Source organism: Pipistrellus hanaki, assembly GCF_964339955.1.
Source record: "Pipistrellus hanaki genome assembly, chromosome: 7".
NCBI classification, from domain to species: domain Eukaryota; kingdom Metazoa; phylum Chordata; class Mammalia; order Chiroptera; family Vespertilionidae; genus Pipistrellus; species Pipistrellus hanaki.
The window spans coordinates 87,926,510-87,947,202 of NC_140509.1; the positions used below are offsets into that span (position 1 = coordinate 87,926,510).

At 46.5% G+C, this 20,693-nt stretch overlaps 1 protein-coding gene across 24 annotated transcripts in view; it reads left to right on the forward strand.

Annotated features, from left to right (window-relative positions):
• AFDN (afadin, adherens junction formation factor) overlaps positions 1 to 20,693 on the forward strand; it is a 93,353-nt gene that overhangs the window by 13,335 nt on the left and 59,325 nt on the right. For all 24 annotated transcript variants that reach the window (XM_084890918.1, XM_084890928.1, XM_084890936.1 and 21 more), the window contains exon 2: positions 19,601 to 19,796. In XM_084890918.1, coding sequence (XP_084747044.1) covers positions 19,601 to 19,796 — 196 coding nt within the window. The remainder of the gene's footprint in view (positions 1 to 19,600; positions 19,797 to 20,693) is intronic.

Sequence of the window (20,693 nt, forward strand, 5' to 3'; positions counted from 1 at the left end):
CCCGGTGATCTAGGTCAGTGGTCTGCAAACCGCGGCTCTCGAGCCACATGCGGCTCTTTGGCCCCTTGAGTGTGGCTCTTCCACAACATACCACGGCCTGGGCGAGTCTATGTTGAAGAAGTAGCGTTAGAAGTTTAAGTTTTAAAAAATTTGGCTCTCACAGGAAATTTCAGTCGTTGATATTTGGCTCTGCTGAGTGATGAGTTTGCCGACCACGGATCTAGGTGATTGACGACCTGGTATTGCCTTTGAGGTTAGGCTGGCAGCCAGTTGGTAAGTGCTCCTCAGGGAACGCAGGGCTTTCCTGGAGCTCAGCCTCTGCCGTGATGGCCTTCAGCCTCTCCAGTATGCTGTCACGCCGGGCCTGCGGATAAAGCCCTAACAACAGAGCCCACGCCGTGTCTGATTCTGGTGGCCAGTCTGGGAGGGGAGGGACTCAGGAACCGGAATACAGCCAGCAGTAGCCCAGGCGAGGAACAAAGATAAGGGGAGGGAGGCCCGCAGGAAGTGAGCACGTGGTAGCTGGCTTAGCACTGAGATTGTTTGGAGCTCTACTCTCTCTCCAGTAGCCTGTGGGAACCTGTTCAGCCTGCTGATCGTGACCTTGATAGATCTCTTTGTTTCCAGTCTATTCTGTACTGAAAGGTCCTGTGAATTCTCCCAAGCTTTTTAGCCTGCCAAAGTGTTGTTTAGCAATTCCTGACCTCTCCTCCCTGCTGTTTGGGAAGGCAGAGCTGCTTGAAGTCAAGGGCATGATGAGAAGAGAACCTTGTTATTGGCCGTATTGAAGGAGGAGTCGGGACCGAAGGGTACTGTCCAACTTGGGCTCCTGCCTGAAACTGGAAAGCTAGAGGGGACAGGGACCAGGCCGAGTCCTTCTTTTTGCATTTTGCATCTACCAGAGGAGGATAGGACATGCACAGCAGGGAATTGATGATTATGTAAATGAAGGAACTAATGAAAGTTGATCAGTGAGGTCAGGGCTATTCTATTACACTTAGGGTGCATTTGAAATCTCTTGCTAAAGCTTCAAGAGTCTGGTCCTACATTTCTTTAGAAATTGAATGTCTTATTTTAAAGCAAAATGTTAATAAAGGAGCATAGCTCATTGCCGATAGAGATGATTTGGTAGCTCATGGTAAAAGGTGCTGCTGCTGTTCACCTGGCTCAGTGGTCTGCGTGGCGAGTGGAGCCTGTGTGCTAACATTCCCGTGTCTGCTAACGCAGGAGAGAAATCTACTGGGAGAGTGGGTGCTTGCCTGAACGATAAGGTAAGCTTTTCCAGATGAGTAGTAACTGACCTATTTTTACTCAAAAGGAGGCTAATGATAAATTTTAGAAGAGGCGATACGGAAAAACCTGTATTTTGCTAAGATTTATGTGGATTAAAACTTAGTTCATGTGTTTCGAACGGAGCCCATAGAGTATCTCCTCCCTGTCCCTTTCCAGCTATCCAGAGGTGTAGCCACTGCTAAGAATTTTTAGAGAAGGTATTTTAAATTTTATTCTGTATGCTTAGAAGTGAATGTGTATATTTCTGAATTTTATTTTATAAAAATGGCACCATATGTTATGTACTTTTTACGTGTTTTATTCAAGAATTTCTTCCGTGTGTGTGTGTGTGTGTGTGTGTGTGTGTGTGTGTATGTAAAATTCTGTCTTACTTTCAATAGCTGTGTGATGTCCCATGTCCTAACCGTGTCCTTACGCACTACCCAGCACACCATCACTCTCAGTGTCCTGCTTCTGTGATGTTCTGTGGGCACTTCGCAGACTTGTCTTCCTTCACTGACCTCCTTCCACGAGCCGTTTCCAAAGTGGGGTTTAAATTAGGAGGCTCATGTTGAAAATCTGTGCTAGACGACCAGGTGTTGTTTAGAAAGCCTGTTACAGTCTATACCCACGGTCATGGGGGTTCATGGGGGTGACCTCTAACCTAACACTGCATATTGCAAGCTAAACTTCCTCAGTCCGGCAGGTGAAAAGCCAGTGGTTTCAAAATTCCCTTTCCTTGCTCGTCAATGACGTGAGCATCTTTCAGGAACGTCCGGCCATCATTATACTTCCTTTTATGGGAAGTATCTGTTTTCCTGCTGGAAAATCTTTAAAATTTTTATCAATATGTGAAAATGCGTTTAATAAAACATCATATCCTGTGTTTATAAACTGTTTTCTCTTAGTCATTTTGGTCTTTTAATTGTATGCTACAAGTGGGTATATTTTATTGGTTCGTTTGTTTCTTTATTTTTAAGGTATTAATTGAAAAACCAAGAGAGCACTTCTAAAACCTGAAATATCTCATGTGAGTGATAGTTCCTTTTTCTTTTTACGTTTGCATTTAGTAATCACCTATTTGTCACCAGTGTTTGAACAGTCCTTTCTTAAATCAGGCTCCAACCTACTGAACTCTCAGAAAGAGATTTGCATTAGATAGCTTTGTTTCTGAGGTCTTTCCTCATTGACTAATTTGGATACTTTGCTTTAAAGTCTCTAATTTTCAATATGGCTATAAAAATACTAAATTTTACTTAATTTTATCCATTGAGAATATTCTCAAAATGAACTATAGGGAAGTATATATTGCAATGAAGGAACTTAAGACCTTCCCTAAAAAATCAGAGCATGGACTTTTTTAAAAGTTCCAAAGAAGTCATGAGCTTTGTAGAAACCAGCCTGTTGATAGCTATAAACAGTTAAGGTTATCTGACTACTTAAAACTTCCTTCTATTTTATTTGATATTTGTTATAGTGATATGATGTGTATTATCTTCAATTTGTTATTTCTATCAAAACCACAGTAAGGAAAACAAGTTAGGTTAAAAAGGATGCTTGGCATGAAAAAAACAAGAGTTTTTGTTTTCTGGTGTGTCTTACAGAACAGCGGTCACCAACCTTGAGGACCTCACGGACCACCGGCTGGTGGCCGCTGTTCCAGAATCTTTCATGTGATTTGGGGAAAGGTGGACTACTGGAAGTCTAGTAAATGGCATTTTCAGGGGGAATTACTCATTGTAGAAGTCATAAATAGTCATAAACGGATGAAGTATAAACTATATACTGTTTAACATACTCTACCACTGATTCTGCATTGTTAAGACAATCTGTTATTATATGATTATTTTTTCTGTTTGGTTATTTGGTTGATGTGAGCCTGTCACTTATAAAAGAAGAAGAACACAGTGAGGTACAGCTATACTCTGCTCTCGGTTTAAGTAGTTTAATTTTAAAGACAAAAGTTACATTTTAGAACTTTTGCATTGCTTCTGCCCCAAGGGCCTGACTTCTGACTTCACGGAAAGCCCTCCTGCCCATTCATGACTTCTTCCTCTCACAGGGGCACCAGCAGTCCCAGCTCCTGCACTGCCCCTCCTCAATGGGCGGGCAGTACTCTCCTTTCCCCTCCCCTCCTCCCTCCCTCCCTCCTTCCCTCCCTGTGGTGGTAAGTGCTGATATGCTCCAGATGCCTATCTCTGGGCCACCAGAGACAAATGTCAGAACTGGACCTGCTTTTCTGCAGTGCTCTCCATCTAGGAGCATCTGCATCCCTGTGTTATCAGTGGTTGTGCCACAGCCTCGCCATCATCCATCATGACTCATTTCTCTCTCCCAGGCCTCCTATCTAATCTGCCAGCCGGTTCTGGCAGCTCTCCCTTCAAAATATTTTCCTAAGCTCACACTCCTCCACATCCCCCCTCCTCGCTGCTGGCTGCGCCAGGCTCTCACCTGCACTGTTGGTATGACCTCTGACCTGGCTCCCCAGTGCCTACATTTGCCCTCTGCGGTCTGTTTCTCACACAGAGCAGAGGTACATGGCCAACCTCCAGGTAAATAACACTCTTCCTGCTCCAGTCAGAAGCATGCCCTTTCTCCAGGAAGTTTGATGCCATGTCTCCTTCTTCCTGCCCAGCCACAGTGGTCTTGCCATTCTCAGACTGCTGCCAGGCTCTGCTTGGGGTCTTCACTCGTCCCCCTGCGTGGAGGAGGCCCTTCCTGAGGTTAGGGCTTTGTCCACGAAGTCCCTCCCACTTCTGTGCCTCAGGGACTTGGGGACCCTCACTGTTTAATTCTTGGGTCTCACCATCTCTCATTACTGGTGTCTCCTGCCAGATAAGTTCCGTGAGGACAGGTACTATTTTGTTCGTTATTTTCCCCCGTTGCCTAGAGTTAGGGATGAGGAGGGATGCTGGTGGTGATTTAATTGGGAATAAAAGTGTTCCATCCCTGAGGCTTAATGTGGGTTGAGTCTTCTTTGGTTACTAAATTATAGTTTTCATTTCTTTTTTCAATTCATTATTTTTAAAACATTTATTATAGATTGTAATCCCCATATTCCTGAATGTTTAAAATTGTACACAATTCAGAAGCATCGCTGTGAAGTGAGCTCTCTGAACTGCTGGGCGTCTCGCTTTGGGCAGATCTGTGGTGCTGTTTTGTTTTTTCTCTCTCTCTTCCTTCCTTTCCTTCTCTGGAGGATTATTACTGGAAATGTGGAGGACCTCTGTCCCAGAGAGCTCGCCCCGTTTCCGCAGCCGCGTGGGGAGCTTTGATTGTGGGGCACCTTGGGCGGGAGCTCTCGCTGGCCGCGGCTTGCAGGCTGCCTCCCTGAGTTTGCGTAACTCAGGTCACATCTCTCTGTGACTCAAGTGCTGCAGCCAGTCTGTCATTTCATTTAATTCCAGGTCAGCAAAGATGTGTTATTATCGACATTTCCTTCACTGGCAGGAGGCCAGAGAGTTAAGGAATGAGTGGTTACAGACATAGGGAGCCAGAGGCTCCTCTCAGGAAGTAATTACCGACTGGAAGTTGGGAAGTAAGAGTTGACTTATTTTAATTGCTCTGCCGTAGCCGTTGTCCAGTTAGCTATCTCGACTCTTACCTGGGGCATGACCAGTCGTTTGTATTTTCCCACTGTCCCAGGTGTGGATGTAGTGGACGCCCGTCCTCGGTCCCTCTGCACTCGTGAAGAGTGTAGGGTGGATGCCTTCATGTGTCGTTTCTTGGTCATGGGCCATGCACAGACTGTTTTACCAGGTTCTCCCAGATGGGTCACTGAGATGGTTACCAACTTACATTTCAAACTTCAGAATTTCCCACATCCTCAACACATTCATTTTTTATAAGCTGGAACATGCAGAGTAATAATTATTTGTATTACCTTGATCTCAGTGACTGAACATGTTTTCCTATTCTGATTTTATCTTTGAATTGCCTATTTATTAGTTTATGCTTTGTCGTCTTTTTCCCAGTGATTTTGTTTGGAAAAATTATTCTTTTTCTAGTTAACTTGTAGGGATTATTACAAATTTTGATTACTAGTCTTTTGTATGTTATGTATTTTGCAGATGTGTTTTTTTTGTTTTGTTTTGTTTTGTTTACTTTTTACAGTGCCTTTTGTCACATAGGTTTTAAAACTTGAAATGTGGTTGGTTCATCAATTTTTTCCTCTTGTTTGATGGATATGTCCCATGTTTTATTTTGGAAGTTTTACAGTTTGACTTCTTATACCTAGATATTTAGTCCAAATGCTTTTAATATGGTAGCAACTGCCTTCATCCCCTGTCCAGGCTGACGCCCCAAGGGCCAGTCCTGTGGGGCCATCCCAGATACTTGCTCACCTGGCTCCCTCCGGATGCTCTTCTCTCATACAAGCTTAGCAGGTATTCAAGCAAGTGTTTGTCTTTTGTCATCTGCCATGTAGTAGAGGGTCACTGATGGTTTTGCTGCCATATTACCACGTGCTGGAACTGGCAGTGGTACAGCCTATGTTTGTCCACCGGGGTAAGAGGAGGTGTTCAATGGTTAAAAATGTGACCTCTCGTTTCAAACTTGCCCGAGTAAGAATTCGGTCCCTGGGGATCAGCTTTGTGATGAGGGCGACTTGATCTTCCTAAGGCCCACGCCTTCACCTTTAAGACCAGAAAGTAATAGCACTTGCCTCAGAGGGTGGTTAGATTTGAAGTAGATGATGCATAAAAATCACTCAGCACAGCGAACCGAGATGTTAGATAATCTTGCTATGTGTTGTTATTGTCATTATTTGTTTTTTCTTTCTTTCCCTTGTTTTGTTTGCCATAGCAGAACACCTTGCTTGTTCATGTCAGGACAAAAATTTATCACCACCTGCTTAATCTTGTATTAGTTGATGTCATTTGTGGGGGAAGGGAGATTTTCAGCAGGTTTGGTTTAGTATTGTGTGCTTTAGGCTGATTTTGCAGTCCGTAACTTAAATTGAAAAAAATCTTATTTGTTGCTGTTTCTTATTTTGTGTGCAATTATATCTAGAAATAGTAATAACTATATCTAGAAATAGTAATAACTTCAAAAGTATACTTAAGTGAGACTATGAATAATAGTAACTTTATATATATAAAAACAGCATCATTGACAGGTTTTCATTTCATGGAACCTAATCTTATCAATTTCTGTATCTTTGTCTTTGAGTTCCTGTCTATGATGTAGGTATTCCATTAATTATCTAAAAAATTTATTCCGGAATGTACTTTTTAGTCCATATATTATATGTATGTGTTAGCTTGGGACATTTATTTAACAGTGTGGAAGATTCTCGAATAGGGGTTGAAAGTGATAGTGAACAGAATCACACACACATATATATGGTCAGAAAGGTCATGTGTGTGATATATAACACACACACACACACACACACACACACACACACACACGACCTTTCTGACCACCAGGGGGCAGATGCTCAATGCACAGGCATGGAAACATGGAACAGACTGATGAATCTTAGAGGGAAGGGAGGAGGGCGAGAAGAGGTTAACCAAAGATTTTATATGCACACTAGAGACCTGGTGCACAGATTCGTGCACTGGTAGGGTCCCTCAGCCTGGCCTGCGGGGATTGGGCCGAAATTGGCAGTCCAACATCCCCCAAGGGGTCCCTGATTGTGAGAGGGTGCAGGCCAGGCCGAGGGACTTCACCAATGTATGAATCTGTGCACTGGGCCTTAGTGTTTCAATAATATTAGATGACAATCAACTTCAATTGTTGCTTCTTCTCATAATTCTCTCTGCAGTTACATTAAGAAAACTTTTCCAGTGGCCAGTGAGCCATTAGTCTCACTTGCCCCTGCCTAGATGTTCTGTGTCCCTTTTCTGAATCAGTGCTGGTACAGTCCCCTGGTCCAGAGTCCCTGTGCTGGTCTGTGCAGCTTACCTTTCCGTCTTCCTCTTGCCTCAGTGGCACTCCCGTCGGCTCGGGCCCTTGGAGGATGCAGAAAGGGAAACAGGAAGTGTCGTCAGGCGTGCTGGCCAGCACCGAGTGTGCCCTTCAAGCCCGCCTGCGGTACTCGGGGAGAGAATGCCCGTCACCTGCACCAAAACAGCGCTTGCTTTTCAAATCCTCACCTGAGGATGTGTTTCTGCTGATTTTCAGAGAGAGAAGAAGGGGTGGGGGGAGAGAAATGGAGATGGAGAGAAACATCAATGGGTTTCCTCCTGTACTCGCCCCCACCGGGGATCAAACCTGAAGCCTAGGTATGTGTCTTGACCAGGGATCAAACCTCCAGCCTTTGGTTGTACGGGGACGAAGCTCCAACCAAGTGCGTCACCGGGCCAGGGCAAAACGGTGCTTTATTTAGTTCACAAAATACCACAGCTATGGCACCCTCTGTCCAAAACTTTGTTTCTAATTTGTTCTTTGCACCTCTGCCCTAACCCCCTCTCACATGTAAGACATGAAAAGCCTTAGGGTATGGCAGTACTGAAACACTACTTGTTTTAACATCCACTTGTATTTGTTTGCTAATGCAGGACTACAGGAGAAATGTGAAGTTTTTTTTGTAAAGTTTTTTTTTTTTTTTTTAATCAAAATAGGTTTGAGTGCTGTGAATTCTGTTTTTGGCATGCTGAAGAATGTAAATGGAAGCATTTTACTTCTAGGAAGCTTCTTTGAATCAGTTGACATAGTTTAAGCATTTACTTGGATGTGAAAGTTACTTTAAATACTGAAAATGGCAGTCTCGGTTTGTGCATAGACTCTATGGCACATTACCCTGTTCAGGTCCAGAAACTCCTTTCAGAAACGTCTTTTTAGTATCTCGCACGCTTAAAGAATTTAAGAAGCAGGTTATAAAAGCATGTCTTCTCGTTTACCTTGGGTTTTGAATATTATAGGTTGGGGCTGGTTCAGGAACATGGTTGTTTTCTGCAGCCCTCGCCGCATGGCTCCGGGGTGCAGCATCGGCTTGTGCACGGAGGGTGGAGCCCATTTCGGGGCAAGGACGCACACCCGGGTTGCAGGTTCGCCCCGTTCGTGGCGCAGGGTGCACGTGGGAGGCAGCCCATCCATGTGTCTCACATTGATGTTTTTCTCTCTCTCCTCCCCATCCCTTTGGCTCTCTGTAAAGACCGAATGGAAAATGTAGTCTCACTGCTTGGGTGAGGATTAAACAAAAGAGAGGGCATTTCAGAATTGTGTACATTTAATTTGGTTGGTCAGAGCATAGGAAGTGCTTTGAACTTTTGGACCTTGTATTTCAAAAAAAGAATTTAAAATGTGTTATTTTTTCTACAAAACTGGATCTTTTGCATTTTCCACAGCTAGGCAGTGAGTGCCTGGGCCTTTAGTATGTGCTGAGCTGTTGTTGCTTCTGTGTTCTGTTTTACTAGAGACAGGACTGCACCGTCAGGCGGGCAGTGGCCTTGATCCCCAAGCGCCTGAGTGGCCACTGCTTTTATAGACAGAGGCACTAGTGACCACAATGCCCGGGAATAAACAGTAGCTCATCTGAGAGCAGGAAGTGCCAGCCCTCGGGCCTTGCCTGGAGCCACAGGAGAGTGGAGTGAATTCTGGCCCCTTCCAGGTCCCACCTCCGGCCTCACTTCCACAGCACTGCACCCCACTCCCTGTGCACAAGGCACCGCTGGCTGCTTGTGCTAACAGTCACGTTCCTGGGATTTTTCCTGAGTATCAGAGTTTTTATAAAAATAGGTTTATTTTGTATTTAATAACATTTAGTTTGTAATTATAACTTATGTTCATTTTAAACATTTTAACAAAATTTCCAAACATAGATGAAACTTGTTATATCCATCCCCCAGATGTTTCCATTTTCAAAGTTTTGTGATTCTTAATTTATTATTTTTTGGTTTTGTTTTTTAGTTAAAGTATTTTAAAGCAAAAGCTAAAGACTAACATGTTATTTCTTCTCTTGCTGTTTATCTAAAAAAAAAAAAAATTCTAACAAGAATGAAGCAATCCTACAACAAATTAACCCTATTTCTTACTATCTTCAAAATGTAGCCTTACTCAGAGATCCTTCTCTCTTTCAAGGTGTGTTTGTTTTTTTTTCTTCTTCTAAAATATGTTTTATTGATATTTTACAGAGAGGAGGAAGGGATAGAGATAGAGAGCTAGAAACGTCGATGAGAGAGAAACATCAACCAGCTGCCTCTTGCACATCCTCTACTGGGGATGTGCCCGCAACCAATGTACATGCCCTTGACTGCAATCAAACCTGGGACCTTTCAGTCTGCAGGCCGACGCTCTATCACTGAGCCAAACCTGTTTCAGCTCAAGGTGTGTTTTTGCAGTTAATGCATTTGAATCAGAATTCAAACAAGGTCCACACATTATATTTTTGTTCTCTTATCTCTCTTCCAATCCAGAGCATTGTCGCCCCTTGCTGATTCCCTTTTTTCCTTGTCGAGGATTTGCGGGAAAACCTGGCTGGCTTCTCCTGTCCTGTCCCCATTCTGGGCTTGCGTTTCCGAAGAGGGGTGGCGGTGTTGACTGGTTTTGGTGACTTTGAAGCCTTGATTGGATGCAGGTGCAGCTGTTGGACGGGATGCTGCCTAAGTGTGAGGCGTGTGCCCTGGCGTGGATTAGGAGCCGACAGGAGGCGGAGCTGCAGCTCACTGGTTTTTGGAGCAGTGCATAACCTGTTGGCACTGGTACTGTTCCACAGTGAACTTCAAGCTTTTCACAGCAATGTTCTCTCTGTGCTGGAAGCCTGAAAAGCAGACTGGCCTGGGGTTGGAGGCTGTGTAATTCCATTCATAGCAACCAGCAGGGCTCAGTAGATGGAGCAATGTCGGTTTGTGTGTCTGTGTGAGAGAGGGTTACCAGCTTTGTAGCTCAAGGAGGTGGATTGGCTATAAAGTATTTGGATTTTATCAAGGAATTCAATAATATCTTTCATCGTATTCTTGTGTTTAAGGGCTGTTATTTAACAAATTAGTGCCAAGCTGACAAAAGTTGTTACTATTTGGTAGACTAACATGCAAATGACTCAAGAATTTTAATTATACTGAAACCTAATTTGAATCAACAGTATTAGGTGATCAGCAAAAAGCTAATGCAATTTTAAATTGAATTAATTACAGGTATAGTATTAGAATCAGCAGTAGACGTGCAGCTGATCAGACAGGTGGATTTTTGTGATCAATTCTGGAAACTAACTGAGGCTAGGAGGCCAGAACAGAAGTGTGATCGGGAGAGAGGAGAACCAAGAGTAGCTGGGTTGGAAGTGCGCTCGGGGAGGAGAGCAGCGGAAGGAAGGACCGGGAGTGGGAATGCCATCTGGAGAGGGGCTGGGCTTGTAAACCTGGCTCTCCACTGTCCCGATGGACACAGCTGGGTGGGTGCTGTGGCCTCTCGCATACAGAGGCCAGGGATGTTCTCGGCATCCCACAGTGCCCTCACGGCCCGCAGCTGAGAATTGCCCTGTCCAAGGTGTCAGTGCTGAGGGAGAGACACTGCCCAGTCTGAACTAGAGCCCTGGTAAGGAAAGAACCGCCTCCACCTTGTGGCTTAGGGTGTATGCAGAAGTAATTTTCATGTGCACGGAACTCTGATTTCACGAGCCAGTTCTCCTGTTTCCATACCCAGGGTGTGCTGTACTTAGCAGAAGTCTATTGCACTCTATTCCATTTCATTAATAATTTGGAAAAATGATCATAAACCGCAGTTTGAATGTAGGTCTCAATGTCACCAAAGGGTAACAGTAAGCTGAGTCATCAGAGCTGTGTGAACGAACGGTTCTTTGTGTGAGGCCTGCTCTCCAGGGGCCGAGCTGTGGGGAGAAAGGCTGCCTCTCAGCTGGGCAGTGATCTCCACGTGACGTGCGGGCAGGGCTTCTCAACTCGAGATCTGCTAATAGATTTTGTGGGTCTTTGAACATGGATGAGAAAGTAATTACACCCTTATTTTCAGTAAAATAAAATAAAAAAAACTTTTACTAACTTCCAATTGAAACTTAGCATTTTTATCATTTAGAAGTTTGTACTCATATCTACCTCAACATTAGAGTTGTATGAACCAACTCTAGATACTTATATTACTACTGGGGACCCCGTGCATGGATTCATGCACATTGAAAGGAAATTAATTAGAAGAAATATTTTAATATCGCTGTTCACCCTTTCTCTATAATAGAAGTGTCAGAGGTGAAAAAAAGTTGGTAAAATGTACGTGAAAATAATATATAAATTGATTAATAATAAACAATAACAACATGATAAAACAACAAAGACATAACATGAAAAGAACAAAAATAATATAAAAACAACACTGATAAAAACAATGACTGATAAATTGATTAAACTTATTCTAATGTCTCCCTGTACACCACATTAAGAGTAAAAACACTCTCAGAGTGCTTGACTAAATGTCCCTTGTGATGAAGCATTTACAACTTTAACATCAAACACTCTTTGAACTTGAGAGAAAGCAACATAAAACTGACCCTGTCCAAACCAGGTTCAGGTAGGAATATTCCGACTCTGTTTAGAGTTTGTCCTTGTGACTTATTGATAGTCATTGCAAATGCTGGCATCACAGCAAGCTGTCTTTGAATCCATTTAAACGAGAGGCCAGTGTCAGATGGGGACAAATCAATTTGTTAATCATTAATTTTTTAAAAATATGCTGGGTATTCTGGAAAATTGATATCATTTGGAGAAACTGCTTTTGCTACAACATTGAGTAAATTTTCCATGAGAAGGTTTTTCACTGGAGAAATTTAGGGACTGGCAAAATTGACATGGAACATCATTCCACCACAACGTGTTCGATAATTGCACCTCATTTACCTCATTCCCGCTGTGGAGGCAGTTCCCACCAGTATTGGTAGTACTTGTCGAGGACTGTTCTTCAGACTGTCCTGTCAACAGCGTCGCTTTCTTTCAGCCTTGGAGGTACGTTGTGCGGGTAGTTGGTCTTCAGATGCATTCTGTGGACGATGCCGGCTTCTTTTGGCTTCTGGGGTACGTGGTGGCAATAGCTGGTCTTTGGACATACTCTGTCGACAATTTTGGCTTCAGAATGTCAATAAAAACATGCCCTCATTACCTGGTGCCCACAGCCACTGTTTTCCGGACGGGGTAGGGCTGTGGGCTGCTTTTTGTGCCATGGGGTCTTGGCAGTGTCGGGTGCAATTTGATGGGCTGCCACCCCGGGATAGCGGTTGGGCCTGTGTCCCACTTGGGGGAAGCTGAGAGTTGCTTTGTTGGCGCTGGTTCTGTGGTGCCATTTGTCTCTAAATGGCTAGTGCCCGTCACAACAGGTCTTTTGTTGAGCGTCTGCCCCCTGGTGGTCAGTGTGCATCATAGCAACCCGTCAGAGGGACACTTAGCACACTAGCCTTTTATGTATATAGATGGCACAGGTTTTAGTGTTGTAATATTGTGCTTTAGTGGGGTTGTTCCCGTTATAATGCTTTGTACTTTATTTTATGGTGCGAACAGGCCGTCGGCTTCACCAGGCTTCCAAAGGGGCTGTGGCCAAATCGGTTGCACCCTCTGGACCGCACAGGTGGCTCTAGGGTTGTTTTGTGTGTATGTTTGAACAAATGTGGTATTTAAGATCACGGCAGAAATACAGACATGTTACGTTCTTCTATCATGAGTGTGGTCATTTGTTCTACGGGTTTAATGTGTTCTTTAATTGATCGTCGTCCAAATCCCCACAATACATGTGCATGGTAGTTATTCAGATACAGAGATTAAACCATGTTGAGAGAGCTGGGGTGGAAACTTCCTCTCTGACCTCACACGCCGCTGGCTGAGAGGTTGCAGAGATTTCTAGTTCCATTGGAGTCTAGCAGCAAAGCACAGATTTAGCTTGTCTTGTCCACAAATGGTTAGCGGATGTGAGCAGCCAGTCGTTAAGTAGGTAATGTTGGCAGTTGTAACAGGCGTTTTAGAAAATATGTTGGCTCATTGGTTCGCAGCAGGCTGTGCTTCTGGCACAGGCTTTTGGCCTTATTTACAGTGCTTAGGGGTTGGATACTGGATACATTTTTGTTCAAGTTCATAAAAGGGGAGATCTGCTGTGGGAAGAGTAAGCCTTAGCCTGTGAAGATAGTTGTTGTTTCTTTTAAGCTTTCAGAAGTATTATTTTTCCTGTACAAATTTTACATAATGCAACATTTATAATGTTAAAAGAGTATTCTTCCAAGTCCTAGCATTTAAAAAAGTGTTTATACAAGATTCAAAAAACCCACATTCAAGTATTTTTTCTATCCTTTACCTCAGTGGTCGGCAAACACGTTAATCAACAGAGCCAAATATCATCAGTACAAGGATTGATTGAAATTCCTTTTGAGAGCCAAATTTTTTAAACTTAAACTTCTTCTAACGCCACTTCTTCAAAATAGACTCACCCAGGCCGTGGTATTTTGTGGAAGAGCCACACTCAAGGGGTCAAAGAGCCGCATGTGGTTCGCAAGCCCCAGTTTGCCGACCACTGCTCTACCTAAACTGTTAATACTCACATGTTGTTGCTGTTTTGTTAAAAGTGAGTCAGGGGGTGTTGTTTATTTGGTGGTTTTCTGTACGAGGACCAGGTGTTTGTGATGGAGTGGTCGGTCCTGTAGCAGCTGTTTGCTCCAGTCCAGGGGATGGCATGGTGCCCACCTGTTCGAAGCTGGCATCGCGTCACAGGCCAGGAAAGGGGTTTCAGATCAATGCTGAGCACGGTGAGAAGAAAAGGGACGAGTGCGGTGCCGGCTAAGATCAGAGCCGGTGGTTCTGGTCAGCTTGAGCTTCAGGAGACCGCCGCCCTGCCTGGAAGTTCGTGCTGGAGGGGTGAGGGCCAGTGCTGGTCTGTCCACTGGTTCACGACGCTGACAGAGTGCTCAAGAGAAGTCTCCTTCTCTAGTTGTTTGCTTCTTGCATCGGCTCACTAGTAATTTCATAATATTAAACATTAAAGTTGTCATTGAATCAATTCCAAGCAGTGTTCCGTTGATTTTGAGGACCTCGGTTAAAATTCCTGGTCTGTATGTCATATGTGAAAATTAACACCCGGTTTACTTTAAAATGCTTTTAGCCAGGATTTGCTTATTAAATTAACAGGTTATTTTTGTTATTAATTCACTGTTATTTTTAACAAGCTTAAGTGGATGGGCCATATGTTGGAGAAAACACCACTAATTTCGCTCACCTAAATGAGTAATCTGTATCTGTAACTACAGGCTGCATGTTAAACCCTGGACTCACAGATAGGAAGCAGGGGACGGTGAGCACGTGGTCACACCACACTGACAAGGTGCCTGGTTCTGTGTCCTGTGGTGTGACTCTCTGCAGCCATTTATCGTGGGCCAGAAATGCCCAGGGAGGAAGGGAGCGGACTGCTGCAGGCATCTCATTGACCTATTGGAAGACCTGCAGCTGTGTTTTTTACTTTAAATAGTTTTCCTGGGTGGTTTGTGTAACCAGCACTAAAGAGTGAGTGCTTTTTCTAATGGAAACATCTGTCTTTGTAAATTATAATTATTGGCTACAACATCATCAGAATACTAGTGACCTGGTGCATGGATTCATGCACATTGGAAGGAAATTAATTAGAAGGTGGCTAGCGGGGCAGGACTGGGCGAGACGGGCCTGTCTGGTGTCTGTGGAGTGAGCGGGGGGCCCCTTTGGCAGGTGGGGTCCCTCAGCCTAGTCTGCAGGGGTCAGGCTAAAACTGCCTCTCCGACATCCCCTGTGGGGTCCGGAGTGCGAGAGGGCACTCTGCAAAGTTGCTGTCGTACAGGATGTGGAACATAAACGCAAGTGTGCAGTGAACCAGATTCCTGGGGACAGAGCCCCAGCAATAGCATAACCCACAGCTGAAGGTGGAATCGCACGACCCGGGAGGAATCAGGCTCCCTCCTCTCTGGTTTTGGGGTGAGTCACCTGAGAACCACCACTGCCAAGTCACTGCAGCTCAGCAGCTCCTGTGTTGAGTGTCTGCCTCCTGCTGGTCAGTGCACGTCATAGCAACCAGTTGGACACAACATATTAGCCTTTTATATATATATAAAAGGTGCACGAAATTTGAACATAGGGCGTGGGGATGGGGGAGGGCGGAGGGTGTCCCTCAGCGCAGCCTGCACCCTCTCCAATCTGGGACTCCCTCGAGGGATGTCCAACTGCCAGTTTAGGCCCGATCCCGGTGGGATTGAACATCCCTCTCACATTCCAGGACTGCTGGCTTCTAACTGCTCGCCTGCCTGCCTTCCTGATAGCCCCTAACTGCTTCTGTTTGCCAGCCTGATCACCCCCTAACCACTTCCATGCCAGCCTGATTGATGTCTAACTGCTCCTCTGCCAGCCTGTTTGCCCCCAACTTCCCTCCTCTGCCTACCTGGCCATCCCTAACTGCCCTCCCTTGCAGGCCTGGTCCCTCCTAACTGCCCTCCCCTTCTGGCCATCTTGTGGTGGCCATCTTATGTCCACATGGGGGCAGGATCTTTGACCACATGGGAGCAGCCATCTTGGGTGTTGGAGTGATGGTCAATCTGCATATTACTTTTTTATTAGATAAGATATAGGCCTGGTACACGGGTGGGGGCTGGGTGGGGGCCGGCTGGTTTGCCCTGAAGGGTGTCCCGGGTCAGGGTGGGGATTCCCTTGGTGTGTGTGGCGGCCTGAGTGAGGGGCCTGTGGTGGTTTGCAGGCCGGCCACGATCCCTGGTGACCCAAGTGGAGGCCCTGGTATCTGGGATTTGTTTACCTTCTACAATTGAAACTTTGTACCCTTAAGTGGAGATTTAGGCTGGCCAGGGCAGGCAGAAAGCTTGGCTTCCTCTGTTGCCTGGGAAACCCAAGCCTCCCTCCTGTTCTCTATGGTTGTAGCCATCTTGGTTTGGTTTACTTACATACTCGCTCTGATTGGCTGGTGGGCATGGCTTGTGGGTGTAGCGGAGTGTTGGTTAATTTGCATGTTACTCTTTTATTAGGTAGGATATAGATTAGCCCTGTCATCGAGATTTTGTGGCTGTTTCTTAGGGATGTAAAGGTTTGTTTCCAAGAGGGCTTACCAGTTGGAAACAGCCACAGGGGAGTCGGATGTTGTTGCTGGAATGCTTTTCTGTGTTTGTGCAGCCTGGTGTCGGGCTGTCAGGAGCTCCCACCGCAGAGGGAGAGGGGAGGGGCAGCACTGGGGCCAGGTGGTGATGGCTGATGCTGTCTGTGGTTTGTTCGCTCTCCCAGAGAAGCTTATTTGAGGAAACTTCACTCACGTACTCATAAACTCCCTCCAAGCTGTTAGTGGAAGGCCGGCTGCTGTTCTGCTGTGGACCCCAGGACTCCCCCTGTGCGTGGGGGAGTGACCTGCCTGGGGGTGGGGAGGAGACAGGCTGGAGACTAGGCCGGTGGTCAGGGCAGGCCATGGACCGCTATCAACTCCAGACTCCTCCTTACTCATCCACCCACCTGCTTCTGGAACTCCCCGGGAGCTAGTCTGCAGAAGAGGAGCAGATGGTGTCATACCAAACTCCCTTCAGGTGGAGACTGCTGAAGGGACAGCAAGCGGGAGGTTCGAGCCAGGTTCTGAGCCGGGAGTGCTGCCGGCCTGTGCACCCTGCTGGTGGCCCGCTGCGATGGAGGACCTGGCCTTCCCGGCAGGCAGGGGAACCCGGCACCACACTCAGCGGCCTGGGTGCTGGGCTCGGTGTCTACCCGGGAGCCGTAGTTATGACTGCACTCCCAGTGTTGACTGAATAAAGGAACAGGATACTAAAGTATTTTCTAAGGGAATGTCCTAGTGACAACTGTACTCAGCTATTTCTGAGTGGTGGTAAGGTAACCAGGCAAACTAAATTGTTATTTATTAACACTTATTCTGTGCAAACAGAACGATATCACAGTTTGATGGCACTTTATTAGGCTGAGAGCACAGAGGAGAGCGGTCCTTCCCTGGACAGGAGTGCTGCTCTCTGTCCTTAGGGCATCTCTTTTTCCATTTATCTCCTCTTCCGTAGCTTCTAGATAGCTGAAACACCTTCACGCTGGGGCTGTGTTTGCAGTCTCCTCTGCCGGTGGGGGGTGACTTTGCTCAATGGGCACCCTCCCAACCCGGGTCTGTGTCAGTTTCTGGACTGTTCCTATTGGAACTGTTTGCAATTGTTTTTTTGACGATTCTCAGAGAAACTGGTGCTTCCGTGGATCCATAGGTGTCCATGTAACTGTTTAATTCTCATCACGAATGACACACAACTAGTCTTTTAGCAAAACGCTGACGTCCCCTGGGGGTACTGGCCTTCCTGGTCTGACGGGCTCGGTCAGGTGAGCCTTGGCCGAGCGGCAGTTTGGCGATGGACACAGACCGGGATGGGAAACCCACCGTGACGCCAGTGGTGGGAACGTCTCTGAATCCTGGGATAGAACTGACCCCGCAGTGAAAACGTGAATGTGTGTAACTGACCATCGGAAGGTTTTCCTACAGTGTTTCCGGGGCCTCCAAGAGGCCGGTGGAGAGGAGCAGGAAGGAAGAACCTACTGACCTCAGAGCGGGGCGTGGAGGCGAGGCTGGGGGAGGGAGCGGAATCGGGGCGCGGGGAGTGCGAGCGCACACAGTTTGTGGCTCAGGAGCTGCTTCCACGTGCGTTGTTCCGTGTGGAGGTTCAGGGTCGCCAGCGTGACGCGAAGCTGGGGAGGGGGATGTTTAGAGATTTGGCTGGACAGGCCGCTGTGTGAGGTGGGGCGCCCAGAGCGGACCCCTCCATGCGGCTCCCATTGCCAATCCCCCTGTGACGAGCCCTCCCTCCACCCAGAACCGGTGGCTCCGTGCTCTCTCCTAACACGCGTGCCCTTGGCTGTGGCTTCTCTGGGCCCCATGGTCAGACAGAGCGGAGCTGGGATAGAAATGTGCTGCACTCTCACTTTCTGGGGCAGTTTCCTGTCATTTATACAGTTAACCCCATTCTAACTCTCACTTTCCACACTTCTCTTCTCATCAGTCTGTCACGTCCTGGTGGTCAGTGAAGAGTAGCTGGTGGACTGGGAAAGTCGAGGGAAGCTAACGGGTGGGTTTTGAGCCTCTGCTGGGACAAAGCCGTGGCATCTGAGAGCGTGGGAGGCCACCAGGCAGCACCGAGGAAGGACACGGCCTGACGTGGCCGGAACGAGGCCTGTGGAGATGGGCTGAACTGGGTATTGGGAGTGGGAGGGGGAAGAGGGGCAGTTTCCTGTTGTTTATACAGTTAACCCCATTCTAACTCCCACTTTCCCACACGGGATTCGCATTAGTCTGGAGTCCAGACTGACCCCAGAACAGGGCCCTGCCCCGCCGCGACCCGGAGAGTGTGTGGCCGCAGGCAGAGGCCTGTGGGGTGCAACCCTCCCAGAGTCCGGTTCTACGTCAGGGCCTGCGATGCATGTGCTTTTCACCCAGGGTACTGGTCTAGTGATGAAAAGGAAAGAGCACCCCACAGTGCCTGCTGCACAGCGCCCTCTGCTGGCTGGGTTGCAGTGTCGTTTTCTCTGGAGGAAGTTTTGAGAACAGTCTACATTGGACAGCTGAATGTGGGCACGTGGTTTATACTGGGAACTAGCCACAGTCCATTCTGCAGAGTGCGTTTACTCACATGCACGCAGGAAAGGCTGCATCCCCCGTGCTGCTGGAGTCGTCTCCATGACCTCGGCTGGCCAGACTCGGACAGACAGGCAGGGACTGGCACTACTGGCCCTCAGTGGGCCTGGATTTAGCGCTGGATTTGTCACTTAAACCGTGTGCGTTTTAATGACCAGATCTTGAAAATAGGACTTAATAGCACCTACTGAACTGGGTTGTTGTGAAGACGTATTGGAACAGTGCACGCCCATTGACCTGCACTTGCTGGAGAATCAATACATGTTGGCTGTTACTAACGGCAGCGACGCTGCAGCCATTATCTTCCCCATGAGGCGAGTGAGGCAAAGAGCAATCGTACACAACTCGTCCCAAGTCACTAATTACGTCTGAAGACAGATCCCCTGCCTCTCACTTCCTGTCTGGGATGTTTAGGGGAATGAAACGTTTTAAAAATGGCGAATTGCTCTGACTGGTGGCTAGGTTGGAGGGTCATCCCATACACCAGAAGGTTGTGGGTTCAATTCCTGGCAAGGGCACAGAGCTAGGTTGCCAGTTTGATCCCCTGTGGGGCATGCATGGGAGGCAACCATGTCTTCCCCCCCCTTCACCTGCTCCATCTCCCCCCTCCTCCTATCCCTTCTCCCTTCCTCTCTCTCTAAAATCAATGAAAACATCTTTTCTGTTGAGGATTAAAAAAAAAAGTGAATTATCTTTTTCATTTATTAGTGTTATAGAAAGTGGATCTTTTCAGAATGCTGTTTTTCAACAAATGTATAATTTTGTTTTCCTTTAGGATTTGGAGTTCCATGGAGTGATGAGGTTTTATTTTCAAGATAAAGCTGCTGGGAACTTTGCAACAAAATGTATCCGGGTCTCCAGCACGGCCACCACGCAGGACGTCATCGAGACGCTGGCCGAGAAGTTCCGGCCTGACATGCGCATGCTGTCCTCTCCCAAGTACTCGCTCTACGAAGTGCACGTCAGCGGAGGTCAGTTTCCCCGCCCCTGCCAGCGTGCGGCCCCTTTCCCCCTCCCGAGAGGCCTGGGGAGCAGGGGCGGCGGCAGGCTTCTGTGTGTGGGGGAAAGGCTCTGTGCGTCCCCAGCACGTGTTTATTGGGGAGTGGAATGAATCTGGGGTCACAGACAGCGATGACGGTGTGCTGCTTGCTCCTGGAGAAAGAGTTGGTGTAACCCTATGCCTGGACAGCACAGCTGACGGCAACCCGGCTACAGGGTGAGAGGGCCGTCAGTCTTCCTGTAGGTGTGCGATGTGAACAGCATGTTCGCATCACTGTTTGGGGAAGTCATGGCAACTTGAGGAAGCTCTCTCTAGTAATTTCTCTTTGTTTTAATATTTGAGAAATCTGAAGACATCCCATAGATCTACATCAAATAACAGTTTAAATTGGACTGATTAGAAGTGTAGAAATTTACAAATTTGAATGTTTTAGAAATGTTCAGTCATCTGTAAAAGATGTAATTAATGCAGCAAATAAATGATTGCATATAACACAACCTAATATGAATACTTGTTAAGTTCTACCCACAAATCCTTTTTAATTTTTTGTTTGTTTTACTTAAAAAAAAATACAGCTTTCTTTGTAAATTTTAAGTTAGGCAAAATTTTTTTGTAATGTGTGGAATTCAAGTATGGCCAAACATTCCCCCCGCAGTGGTATGTAATTTAGGCCATTGTTGTTTATTACTTTTTAAGAAATACATTTTTATTGATGTTAGAGAGGAAGAGAGAGGGAGAGAGAGAAACATCAGTGATGAGAAAGAATCACGGATCGGCCGCCTCTAGCACACCCCACAGTGGGGATGGAGCCCGCAACCCAGGCATATGCCCTGACCGGGAATCAAACCCTGACCTCCTGGTTCAGAGG